Below are 13,183 nucleotides of genomic sequence, written 5' to 3' on the forward strand. Positions count from 1 at the left end.
CACACCACATCCATCCCATGGCACCACATCCCAGCACCATCAGGGGCTGGGAGCTGCCCCCAGAGCTGCTCAGGGCCTGCCCTGGGGGAGCACAGGCGTTAATTCTGGGTTTGATGGAGCTGTGTTAGCCCATGGGGGATCCCAGCGCTGTGAGCTGGGATGGGGCTGATCCCACAGCGGGTCTGCACGTGGAGCAGGGTGTGAACATGCCCAGAGCAGCCCCCAGGCACTGCCAGAGCCTGTGGAGAGCAGCAGCAGGAGCTGGGTGCTCCTGGGATCCCCATGTGCCTGGAGAATGTGCCCAGCTGGGGCTGGCTGCCCTCCTGCCTGTCCTGTGCCCAGCCTGGGACACTGAGGGTCTCTGGCTGCTCCTGTCCCTCTTCCAGCTCTGCTGCTCCAGCCACCTCACGGTGTTGTCACCACAGCCTGCTCTGCTCAGCAGCCCTGGAACGCGGCTGTGGCCCTGCCACGGCTGATGGGGGCACACGAGGGGTGCGGGGTTTTGGCTGTGTGAGTGCCACTGCCAGGGTCTGAGCACCTTGCACAGTAAAGGTGCTACTCCTCTTGCCTCTGTTCACCTTGCTTTTTAAGGAATAATCCTAAAAATGTTACCATTAATCAGTTTAACTCCCCTTTGTTGTCTGTGGGTGTTGTTTGTGCTCCAGGCTGGGCTCAAGGCCCATTTTCCAGTCCCTTCACTCCTAACCTGGAATAAAATCAGGTACAAAAGCACAAACTATGGGCAAGAACCCCACATTCCCCTTTCCCTGCAGTCCCTGAGCGTGACCCTGTTCAAACACGAGTCCTTCAGACGCCGACACACCAGATGGACACAAAAACACTTCCAAAATGTGTGTGCAAACCACCCCTGCTCCTCCAGCAGCACAGTCCTGTCCCAGCTCAGCTGGGCAGAGGGTTTGGGTGTCCCAGCACTGCCCTCCACCCCTGGGCACGCCAAGGACCACACACACAACACTCCTGCCAACAAAGCCTCTGCTCAGCCAAGGATGAGCTGCTCCCTGCAAGGGAAGCAGCCCCTGCTGCCACCACACCTCCTTCCTTTCCCAGCCTCTCATGGCTCTGGCCTGGGCTGACCCAGCTGCTCTGAATTCTGACAAAAGTCACCGAGAGCAGAACACCTCCAGCCCTTGGAGACTGATGGAAAACCCCAGCCGAGGGGTGGGAGGAGCTGGGCAGGAGCAGAGCTGGAGGTGTCTCCACCTGCGCCCCCAGTCCCTCCCCAGGCCAGCATGAGGGCTCTGCCAGCAGCAGTGGGGTGGATCCATCTCCTCTCCCCACAAGCAGATCCAGCTCCCTTTCCCATGGATGGATCCAGCTCCTCTCCCCACAGGTGAACCCTGCTCCTCTACCCATGAGAGGATCCAGCTCCCTTCTCCATGGGTGGATCCAGCAGGGGTGAATCCAGATCCCAGAAGTGAATCCAGCTCCTTTTCCACTGGTGAATTGAGGTCCCTTTCCCCATGGCTGGATCCAGCTCCTCATCCCATCCCATGGATCCCATCCCATGGATCCCATCCCATGGATCCCATCCCATCCAGTGGATCCCATCCCACGGATCCCATCCCATGGATCCCATCCCATCCAGTGGATCCCATCCCACGGATCCCATCCCATGGAACCCATCCCATGGATCCCATCCCATCCCATGGATCCCATCCCATGGATCCCATCCCATCCAGTGGATCCCATCCCATGGATCCCATCCCATCCAGTGGATCCCATCCCATGGATCCCATCCCATCCCATGGATCCCATCCCACGGATCCCATCCCTACCCTGTGACTGGAAGCTGGAGCCGGGGAAGGTGCCGCCGGCCAGGCCGAGGGTGACGGTCCAGGTGAGGAGCCTCCAAGCTGTGGCCATGGTGAGCGCCGCTCGTGTCGGAGCAGGGAGATCTGTGCCGGCTGGGAGGGCGCTGTCCCCACATGTCTCTCCCTCGGCCACCCCTTATGTCCAGAGAGGAGTCCCGGGTCCCTCCGCAGGCATCCTCGGCCGCTCCGAGCTGTCCCGAGGCCAGGGGTCAGCACCGGCCCATCCCCAGCGCCCGCATCGCCCCTGCGGGTGAGAGGTGAGGGTGAGCGGGGGGATGGAGGAGGACACGGGGGAACGGGGAAAGGGGGTCCTGGAGAAGGCAGGAGTGGGATGGAAGGAAGGGAAAAGAGGAGAAAGGATGGGAAGTGTTTGAGGATGAATTAATCCCATCAGATCCTGCTCCTCCTCCCGGGGGTCCTCCCAGCTGGGATTTATCCGGTACCTACGGAAAGGAGCTCGGGATCAGTGGGAATCCTTTATCCTGTGGCAGCCGGGGAAGAGCAGCCCCGAGAGTGCCCTGGGTCACCTGATGCCTTAAAGAAAGCAGGAAATAACAGCACTGGCAGGGAGCTGGTGAGCAGCAACCCAGAAATCCTCTCCAGGGTTTCCCTGGATTTCAAACACACTTCAAGGACTGTCACCGCACTGAGGGAAGAGCACTTGCTCTCAGAGTGTACTGGCTGAGCCTAAAAAAGTGATGGAAAACAAAGAACCCATTCAGGGAACTCACCCTCAACCCTATCCACAAATGGATCCCGAGATTCCAATCGCATTTGTTCTTTAAAATGCTCTGCTAATTGCTCCGGTGAAAGATTCCTGGCTCGCAGAGAATTTCCACTCAGTCTGAGGCGATGACACCAAACTCGAATCGTGCTGGGGACTTGTACAAAGCCTGCGGGGTTTTATTCTTGTTTTCCCATTGAGTGTGGGATGAGTGCAGCACATCCCTCACCTCCCAGAGAATCCCAAATATCCCAGCGGTGACGCTGCCAGCCCCAAACCTCCCTGCAGAGGCGGCAGATAAAGTTCTGCAGCAGTGGTGCAGATCCCACGTGCTGCAGCAGGGCTGGGAAAGGCAGGATAAACTCCCAGGGAAAGGCAGGATAAACTCCCAGGGAAAGGCAGGATAAACTCCCAGGGAAAGGCAGGATAAACTTCCAGGGAAAGGCAGGATAAACTCCCAGGGAAAGGCAGGATAAACTTCCAGGGAAAGGCAGGATAAACTTCCAGGGAAAGGCAGGATAAACTTCCAGGGAAAGGCAGGATAAACTTCCAGGGAAAGGCAGGATAAACTTCCAGGGAAAGGCAGGATGAGTTCCTGGGAAAGGCAGGATGAGTTCCTGGGAAAGGCAGGATAAACTCCCCAGGAAAGGTACAATAAACTCCCAGGGAAAGGCAGGATAAACTTCCAGGGAAAGGCAGGACAAGCTCCGAGCATGGGAAGAGGCTGGAGATGGGAGGAGGGTGCTCAGCAGCCAGGGCCTGTGTGTGGTCCTCACCCCGGTAAGGAAAGGTTTAACCCCTGCTCTGGGCTGCTTTAAACAGGCCAGAGCTCAGGGCAGTGGAGCTGGGTGTTCCAGGGATCTGCCGTGCTCCCCTTCATGTCCTTATGGGAATCTGAATCCCTGAAAGTGAATTTCTACTCCTGTGTTCCCATCTTCACTGTGCCATGAATGGTATTTGTGCTGCAGGACACCCTGCACAGCCCAGGGGAGGTACAGGGGGAAATCCAGGAGATGATTCTGCTCCAAATTTATCATGGAAATCACAGAATGGTTTGGGTTGGGAAGGACCTTAGAGTTCATCTCATTCCACAGGGGCAGGGACACTTCCCACAGTCCCAGGCTGCTCCAAGCCCCGTCCAGCCTGGCCTGGGACACTGCCAGGGATCCAGGGGCAGCCACAGCTGCTCTGGGCAACCTCACAGGGAAGGATTTCTTCCTAAAATCTCATTTAAACCTCCCCTCCTTCAGCTTAAAACCATTAACCTAAATTAATGCTTTTCCCCCCTGCTAGGCAGAAACGGTGGGAGATGAAACACACAGCTTTGAACACAGTTTGGAGTTGCATAATTTAAAGATTAAAATTTTTTCACTGCTTATTTACAGTTAAGAATGGCCAAAGATCCTCGGTGAGGCCAGTCCCATCTGGGGCCAGGTTTTCCCCTGCAAAGCCCAGACATGACACGATGGTGGCCTCCAAAATTGTGAACCCTGTGAGTGACCCTGAGAATAAAGTGCCTGAGAGGGGGAAACTCTCACCTCGGGCTGCTCCTTTTCCCTGGGACAGCTGGCAGGAATCAGGGAGCGGGGGGAAGAGGGTTGGGGCAGGAATTGTGCCCCATCCCACCCCTGCAGGAGGATGCCGAGGAGCGGTGACAGCATCACCTGTGGTGCCACCCCCGGCCAAGGCACGCGGGGGCCGCTCCGTGCCCGCTCCCGGCTGCGGGAATTGGGCTGGAAAAGGGAGAAGCTGAAAGCAAAGCCCTCTCCTAAGTCAGCATTTTCCAGCATCTCCCAAAGCTCGAGATTCCAGCTTTTAAATCCTGTCACGGCTCCAAAGCCCACGGAGCCCAGCTAAAGTGCACTTTCTCCTGGGCTTCACACGACCGATTTCCCCTGTTTTCCAGCTGTTGAACCCTTTTCCTCCAGGCTTCCCGTCCTCCCCCCGCCTCTCGGTGACCCTGTGCGGTGTCCCCGTGTCCCGCCTGCCCTTCCCCTGCTCAGCATCCCCCGGAACAGCGGCAGGGAAGGAGCCGCCGGCGCCAGGAGCCAGCAGCCTTGACCTTGGGGGAAGGAGGCGCGTTGGGAGCAGCACAAGGCAGGAATTCCAGCTGCAAAATTCCTGCGGGCCGGGCTGGGGGAAGGGCCCGGCTGCGATCCCTCCCTGCAGGCAGCGGGGAAAACACGGCCCCTTCCCGGCGGGGCTTCATTCCCAAAGCCCGAGGAGCAGGAGGAGCAGCCGGAGGAAGGAGCGGAGAGCCCGAGCAGCGCTGGTGCTTCCATCCCTACCGAGTTTTCCATAACCTCACTTCGGCCGGACAATCCCCGGGATCGCGGAGCCCCGGGGGGCTGGGGGAGCTCGGGGACAGCTCGGGGACAGCTCGGGGACAGCTCGGGGACACGGGGTGACCTCTCCGCTCTCGTGCCTCCCTCGCTTGGGCCGCTTCCGAATTGCTCCTTCCCAAGGAATTCGCTGTCCTTGGCAGCCTCGGCTCGGGCTCCCGGCTCCGGTGCCAAGGGCGGCTCTGGCCGCGACCCCGAGCGGCACCGGGGTCACCTCGGGCCACCTCGGGCCACCCCCAAAACCCCCGGGAAGGAAAGGGCTGGCGAGGGGAGGGTGAAATTCCAGCTGGAATGAAGCGAGAAGAGAAGAAGGAGCGAGGAGGATGACAACTGGTCCCAATTTGGGCGCTGCAGACAGAATTCCCTGGAAGCCCGGGCAGCGCCAGGGAAAGGTAATAGGAAGCAGATGGGCTCTGCTCGGGGCCAAGAGGAAGGTTCAAGGTGCCTCCTAGTGCAGGGAACAGGAATTTAACTGCTTTTAAAGATGCAGGGCTCGGCGGCTTCCAGGTTTCTCGTCCAGCTTTTGCAAATTATGAGCTCAGGTGTCCTTTTCCTTTTTTTTTTTTTTATTTTTTAATTATTTTTTTTTCCTGAGGGGGAAATAAATACAAACACAGATTTCTGCTTCCAGCTTGCCCCGGGGGGAGGAAATATTTTAAATGCACCCCCTGCCAGGCCTTCCAGTGACATATTCCAGACATGGGAGAACTGGGAGCACTGGAGAACAATGGAGAGCAGTGAGAAGTGAGAGCAGCACCCCAGTGGGAGCACTGGGAACAGTGGGAGCAGGACCTCACCACTGCACCACCCCAACAGCATTCCTGGGCTGTTATTTTAAGGAATTAAAGCCTCCAGGTTATTTTATTTTTCTGTAAAATGGGGAATTGACACCACCCCATAACTGCACTGGGGCTATCATGTCACATCCTGCAGTTTGGTCACTTTTTGGTGCCCCCTGACCCTCCCAAGGGGCTGAGCAGCACCTCAGCCCCACAGCAGCCCTGGCAGTCCCTACAAACAGCACCACAGGGGTTTCTGCTCCTCCAGCTGCTCCAGCCTGGGGCTTGTTCCACCAGGCCGAAGTTTATCTCTGGGGGGAAGAGCTGTGAGCCCTGGGCTGGCTCCATGGCCTCGTGTTCTACGGAATCCAAGTTAAATACAGCAGGGACTGCAGGGCACTGGGATTTGTGGCTCAGGGGCTGTGCCAGTGCAGCAGCAGCAGCAGCACCAGGTTTTTCAGGCTTTCCCACCCACACTGGTCCCCTGCTGCCCACAGGGGACTCTTTTCTACTGCTTGGGTCCCAGCTGCCCTCCAGGACACACAACAAGCCCTTAGTGCCTGTAGCTCCTGGATACTGATCCCAAAGTCACCTGAAAACAGTCCCTGTCCCCTGCCATTGCTGCTTCATGGAGGGACACAGGTTTTGGCTGTAAAGCCTCAGCTGGAATCAATTTCCACCCTTCCAGTGAAGAAATTTTTCCTCGTATCCAATCTGAACATCTCCTGAGGCACTTTGAGGCTGTGTCCTCTCTTCCCATTGCTTGTTCCCTGGAGCAGAGCCTGACCCCCCCTGGCTGTCCCCTCCTGGCAGGGACTTGTGCAGAGCCAGAAGGGCCCCCTGAGCCTCCTTTGCCCCAGGCTGAGCCCCTTTCCAGCTCCCTCAGCCCCTCCTGGTGCTCCAGAATCACTAAATCAAACATTTGTGCTTAGAACCATGGAGTATCCTGAGCTGGATCCCTCAGGGATGATCAGTGCAGCCCCTGGCCCTGCCCAGACCCCCAACAAGCCCACCCTGAGCATCCCTGAGAGCGCTGTCCAAACGCTCCTGGAGCTCTGGCAGCCTTGGGGCCGGGCCCATTCCCTGGGGAGCCTGGGCAGTGCCAGCAGCCTCGGGGGGAAGAACCTTGCCCTGAGATCCATCCCAAGCCCTGGCACAGCTCCAGCCCTTCCTGGGCTCCTGTCCCTGTCCCAGAGCAGAGCTCAGCCCCTGCCCCTCCGCCTCCCCTCGGGAGGAGCTGCAGCCCCCGAGGAGCCTCCCCTCAGTCTCCTCTGCTCCAGCTGAACGAGCCAAGTGCCCTCAGCTGCTCCTCAGAGCCTTCCCCAGCTCCGTGTCCCTCCTCTGGACACTCCCCAACAGCTTTGGATCCTCCTGATCTTGTGGTGCCCCAAGTGCCCCCAGCACTGGAGGTGAGGCTGCCACAGTGCAGAGCGGAGTGGGACAATCCCTCCCTGGCCCAGCCAGCGATGTCTGAACCCTTTCTCATCTCTCCATCCCTCTGGACTCTGCACACCCCAGGCCTGGAAGGTCCCACACAGCTGCTGCTGCTGCATTTCTGTGTTTGCTGCTGCCTGGGGGGGTCTCACCCACTGCACTCCCCGGGGCTGTGGGTGTTCTGTGTGTGCTCAGCCACCACCCAGCTCCCAGTTCCCAGTTCCCAGTTCCCAGTTCCCAGCTCCCAGCTCCCAGCTCCCAGTTCCCAGCTCCCAGCTCCCAGTTCCCAGCTCCCAGTTCCCAGCTCCCAGTTCCCAGTTCCCAGCTCCCAGCTCCCAGTTCCTGGCAGGTCCCTGCACGTTCCTGAGGATGGAATAAACAGCCCCGCTCCCCACACCAGGCTGCTCCTCCTGCAGCACGGGGTGAGCACGTGGGGGATGTGAAGCTGTCCCAGAGACCTCCCTGGCCTCCAGCAGGAGGACGTCCTGATATTCCCCATGAAATATTTGGCTGGGCTGCCAAGTGGAAAACACGCTGAGCTGTGGATGGCAGAAGTCTCCCCGCAGTCATCTTGCCAGCACGGCAGGACTTCCACTGGGAAGTCATTTCTGAGCTCTAGGGCAGCACTAGGGGTTAAACCCACAGAAATCGGCTTTTTTACTGCCACGAGCATCTGCAAACTGTGAGAAAGGGGTTAAAGTCACAGGTCTGCAGAACACAAAATAACAACTGGAGCCATAATCTGCTTTGCTGCTCCAAGCGTGGCCTCTCTGGGGCCACGGCGAGCGAAGAATTAGAAACACGGAGTTATCCCTGTTCCCAGAACGCTGCAGCCTCCGGGCCTGGGATGGCTCCTGCCTGCACAGCCACCCTCTGGCTGCCCTGCAGCCCCTCTGCTCGCCCCTGCCACCAATCCCAGCTGGTGCAATGCCACCTCTGCCTGTCCCTTCCCTGCTGACCCCCTCGGGGCTGGGAGGGGGCCCAGGATGCTCAGTGCAGCCCCCCCGGTTTGGGAGAGCTGCCTCACCTCACCCCAAGAGCTGTTCTTTGCACTCCCCACTGGCTGCGGGTCCCTTTTCAGCTCCCCACGAGGGGACATGCCCTTTTCACACCGATAAAATCACATCCAACCCCATCCAAAGGCGCTCCCCAGCAATGTGGGAAATGCACAGTGACACTGCCAGCGTGACCCTGAGAGCTGAGGGGTCTGACCCGGGGTCTCTGTCCCCCTGCCAGCACCCCGGTGCCAGCCTGGGTGCCAGGGGCACACCCTCCCTGCCTTTGGAGCCCCAGCTCCCTGTTCCAGGCTGTCCTGGTGCTCCACAGCCGGCCCTGCTGTGCTCTGGCCGGGCACACCCTGCATCCCTTTGTACAGCGGCTTCACGGGGCTTTGGGCTCACTCCAGCGCTGTGTGGGAGGAGGGGATTTTGTTTGTTTTTTTTTCAAAAACACGAGAATTATTTTACAGTCAAATCTATTCAGTGAGATCTTGGTGAGGAAAGCACTGAATCCTCTCCCCGCTCCTCCCCAAAATCTTTAATTTTGCCAGCAAAGGGGCAAAGGCAGGCCGTGCCAAAGGCAGGGCAGTGAGGGGAGAGCTGCGAGCAGCGACCTCGCTCTGACACCGCCTCCTTGGCTCTCTGGAAATCCTATCCCTGCGTTACATAAGGATCTGGCCCTATCTGGAGCGCCGGGGTCATTGCACTTCTCCAAGTGCGGTAAATGCTCGGAGGTCCTCAGCAGGAGAGCGGGAGGGAAGCGGCAGCTCGGATCCTCCTCGGGATGGGGAGCTGGACCCGGGGCAGGGCTGAGCTGCTGGAGCTGCCCGAGCAGCACCAAATCCCAGCCCCATGGAAGGTGGGCACTGAGATTCCCAGCGCTCCCATCCTGCCACTCCTCCTGCTTTCGGGAGAGGACTCCACCAAGCAGGTCCACTCTCAGACAGGACTTATGCAATAGTTTGGAGCCTCTCCATGTGACCCAGACTTGCTGGCGCTCTGCCATCGCTCTCCTCGCTGGCTGCAGCCGGGCACAGAGCGGCGGGATTAGAGACCGGGCAGTCATTAACGGGGTGCCAGTCATTAACGGGGTGCCAGTCATTAACAGAGTGCAGCCCCCACCCCACAGGGCCACACGTGTCACCCACATGCACCCAGGGCACAGCTGTGTGCGTGGGGATGGGGACGGTGGGGTCTGTGTGTGGATGGGACGCTGTTTGCACATGGATTATCTGCATGGGATACACGCTATCTGGGTGGGGAATGATGTTATCTGCACATGGAGAACACCTTATCGGCACAGGTCTGATGCCCACACCCCCTGTGCGCTGCCATCCTGCAGATACTCCATGCACAAATGCTGGTTTTATACCCGGCTGGTCACCACTGCCTCCAAGAAATGCTCCCTCTCTGTGGGGCTCAGCACAGCCAGGAGAGAATTCACTCCTGGGCCTGTGGCAGCTTTCCCCGTGCTCCTGCTGCTCCTCCCAGCACCGAGCAGCACCAGGGCTCTGCCAGGAAAGCGCCCTGGGCTCTGGGAAAGGCCGGGAGAGCTCGCACCTCGGAGCGAAACAGATACAGACCGAGCCCTCTCCATCCCGGCAGGGCTGGCTGTTCTCCATCCCGGCAGGGCTGGCTCCTCTCTCTCCATCCCGGCAGGGCTGGCTGTTCTCCATCCCGGCAGGGCTGGCTGTTCTCCATCCCGGCAGGGCTGGCTCCTCTCTCTCCATCCCGGCAGGGCTGGCTGTTCTCCATCCCGGCAGGGCTGGCTGTTCTCCATCCCGGCAGGGCTGGCTGTTCTCCATCCCGGCAGGGCTGGCTGTTCTCCATCCCGGCAGGGCTGGCTGTTCTCCATCCCTCCAGCAGTCTCGGTGCTTACACAACGCAGCCCCTCAGGGCACCAAGCCCTGGGCTTGCACACAGACAAACAGCCTCGTGTGCCAGCACCGAGCTGTGCTCACCTGCGGAACCAGCCCGGCCCGCTCCAGCCGGGAGCTGCTCCGTGCTGGGAGTCCCAGCTGAGGCAGGAGCGTGGTTTGTGTGGTTTATGCAGTGCCAGCTCACAAGCCGCTGTCACAGCTCTCACACACTGAGTGTCACACCCGAAATTTGGCTCTTCATCATTTGGCCAGGCTGGACCCCAACCACAGAATGGTTTGGGTGAGAAGGGATCCTAAAGCTCATTTAGTTCCATTCCCCTGCGATGGCAAGGACACTTCCACTATCCCAGGCTGCTCCAAGCCCTGTCCAGCCTGGCCCTGGACACTTCCAGGGATCCAGGGGCAGCCACAGCTGCTTTGGGCACCCTGTGCCAGGGCCTGCCCACCCTCACAGTCGACAAAGACGTGTCTGGTTATGGATGTGCTACAGGGGAGGGCACAGTGCCCTACAGCCCTGTCACAGGTGCCACACCTTGTGCACCCACAGCGTCAGGCTGGAGTTGGAGGGACAGGAGAGCTCCACTGAGCTTCCCAAGAAAAGCCTCTGGGGTGACTCCACCCAGCAGAGCTGTGAGAGGGGACCTGCACGGAGCCCAGGGCTCAGCAGCTCCTTCTGTCACTGTCACAGCACAACCTCATCCTCACTGCCCAGTCCTGGCCAGGGGGACGCATCCACAGCATGGCCCAGCTCCAGCTCCCCTCAGGCTGAGCTGAATTAAAGAATGAGGGAGGTTGGAAGGGACACGAGGGGATCTCTGGTGCCATTCCACTCCAGAACTGGGTTACCTTTGATGTTAAATCAGGACCACACAGCCCAGGCTGTCCCAGAGGGTCACAGGGGTGGCTGGGTGGAAATGCAGGGAGCTGTAGAGTGGGACCCTAAAGCAGCAAAGCCGATTTGGACCTCCCTGTCCTCACAGGAAACCAGAACCAGTCAGAGAAGTGAGGCTGTGGTGACACAGAGCGAGTGTTCCTTCCCCAGCAGGACACACCGCGGAGGGATTTGGTGACAGCCAAGGTGACGGTGCAAGGCCATGGGATCACCCCAGGCAGTGACCCCAGGTCCCCTCGGTGCAGGGTGTGAGCCACCCACAGCCCCCAGGGCTGCTCAGCCCATGCCAGGGGAGCCCTGCAGGGACAGGGATGCCTCCTGTGGGATGCAGCCTTGCAGAACACTTTAGCTGTGGAATCCCTCCAGCCCTTACAGAGCTGCTGATCACATCAGCTGGGCTGTGGTTTTGGGCCCTTTTCCCCTTCCTGTGGGTTCTTTACTCAGGGAAATGTGGCCCAGGTGGTGTGACCCTGATGCAGCTCCTTCCTCCACGGCCAGGGAATGAGGAGTCCCTGACCCTGATCGGACTGAACTCACGCTTTGCACTTCCATTGTGGTCAAAGCCACTTCCCAACGAGGTCACAAATCCCACAGGAGGAGGCCAGAACTTCACCTGCCAGTTTAGCTTATTTGGGACCAACATTTAGGAGTGTTTGAGTTCAAAAAGATTTGCAGGACTTCACAGGAATAGACTCATTTAAAGTCATTTTTCCTTTTGAATTAAACTACGATGTAAGAGTAGGAAACACAATGTTTCATACAATGGGTCATAAAGGAAGTGTACAGCTGTGGATTTTCCATCCTTGGAAGTGTCCAGGGCCAGGCTGGACAGGGCTTGGAGCAATCTGGGATAGTGGAAGGTGTCCCTGCCCAAGGCAGGGGTGGATGAGCTTTAAGGTTCCTTCCAACCCAAACCATTCCATGATTCCATGAAAGACGCTGAATAGTCAGACATGGAATATCCCAAGCATTTCCCAGCCTGGGAGGATGCAGGAGGTGAGAGAGGAGCAGCAATGGAGCAGTTGGATGGAGACCCTGCACTTCACACGTGCACTGATGTTGCTCCACTGAAGTGAGACGGAGCTAAAATATTCCAGCGGTTTCCCAGTGGAGACTCTCCCAATCCTTCAGCTGGCTGCAGAATTCATTGAAGGCCCTCACAGTACCCAAGATGGGAAAATTGGCTTGGAAGGTGTTCCTTTAAACCCCCCTCAGTGCTGGAAAACAAGGCTGTGTCCAGGCTGGTGGTTTTCCACGTGTCTCTCTCTCCAGCCGCCGCATGAGATCCGACCTGCTCACAGATTCCTGGGAAATGTTTGTAACTCCTCGCCCTGCAAACATTTCCTCCAGTGCTGGGGTCAAGCGAAGACCTCCCTGCCTCGTGTGTCTTCAGCACATCTGCCCAGCCAACTGTTTCTGGAAACGTGACGGATTTGGTCCCAATTCTGTTTGTTTTAAGCTCATTTTGTGTTAACCCAAGATCGAGGCAGGACAGGACGTGACAAACACATCCTGCGGTGCTCCCAGCTCAGGAGGAATTAATTGCTGGAAACTTGGCAAGAAAAGTGGGGTTTGGAGTCGGGGGTTTCAGATAAGCTGGAGATAAGGGTTTGCATCGTGGAATCACCCCTGGGTGCATCCTGAGCTGAGGGCTCTCCATGGAGCTGCTCCTTCGGGAAGAGGAGCCCAGGCTGTCCCTGGACCAGGATTTCATGGAACGATGAGAACAGCGGCTCCTCCCCAGCAGCCCCTGGGTGGCCTGGAGCCATGGGTGATAAGAGAGCCTCTCATATTTCAGGTTTGTGGAACAGACACTGTTTATGTTGAGCAGCACCACCTTCCTCCCCTCAGGGCTCCTCTTCAGCCCCTCGGCGGCTGCTCAGGCCCGGCTTATCGGGGCCTCCCGGTGCCAAACGAAACAGCTCAGCCCCCCCAGCCTTATCCGGGCAGAGCTGATTTGCAGGAGATGACAGCACCTTTCCCATCCCAGCCTGGGAGCAGCCGCCTGGGGAATGCGGCTGGAGCCGCCCCAAGAGGTTTTTGGGGTCTCGGCAGGAAGGGGGAGCAGAGGATGCTGCCCTGGGGAGAGCAGGGACAGCGGGAGGCTGAGGATGGAGCAACTGGAGCACTCAGCACGTTCCATATATGGAGAAACTTTGGGAACAACCTCGCAGGGACTGCAGGAAGCCTCACTGATGGAGGCGTTTGGGACAAGGCTCTTCCCAACTCAAGGAACATCCCGGGGCCGGGAATCACCTGAGTGTCCCACGGGGCATTTCCCCTTCCAGCCTGGGCAGCGAGG

At 58.5% G+C, this 13,183-nt stretch overlaps 1 protein-coding gene across 2 annotated transcripts in view; it reads right to left on the reverse strand.

The window, feature by feature from the left end:
- Positions 1 to 13,183, reverse strand: part of ADAMTS10 (ADAM metallopeptidase with thrombospondin type 1 motif 10) — a 63,310-nt gene that overhangs the window by 48,555 nt on the left and 1,572 nt on the right. Inside the window, exons 2-3 of one of the 2 annotated variants that reach the window (XM_088067736.1) lie at positions 2,564 to 2,725; positions 1,797 to 2,076 (exon numbers count right to left, since the gene is read on the reverse strand). In XM_088067736.1, coding sequence (XP_087923862.1) covers positions 1,797 to 1,884 — 88 coding nt within the window. In that variant the 5' untranslated portion in view covers positions 1,885 to 2,076; positions 2,564 to 2,725. The remainder of the gene's footprint in view (positions 1 to 1,796; positions 2,077 to 2,563; positions 2,726 to 13,183) is intronic. The other variant, XM_005531252.3, reaches the window with a different exon arrangement.

This window comes from Pseudopodoces humilis, chromosome 28 (assembly GCF_049639895.1).
Source record: "Pseudopodoces humilis isolate 2021_Gansu_Grassland_sample_001 chromosome 28, ASM4963989v1, whole genome shotgun sequence".
Lineage (NCBI taxonomy): Eukaryota > Metazoa > Chordata > Aves > Passeriformes > Paridae > Pseudopodoces > Pseudopodoces humilis.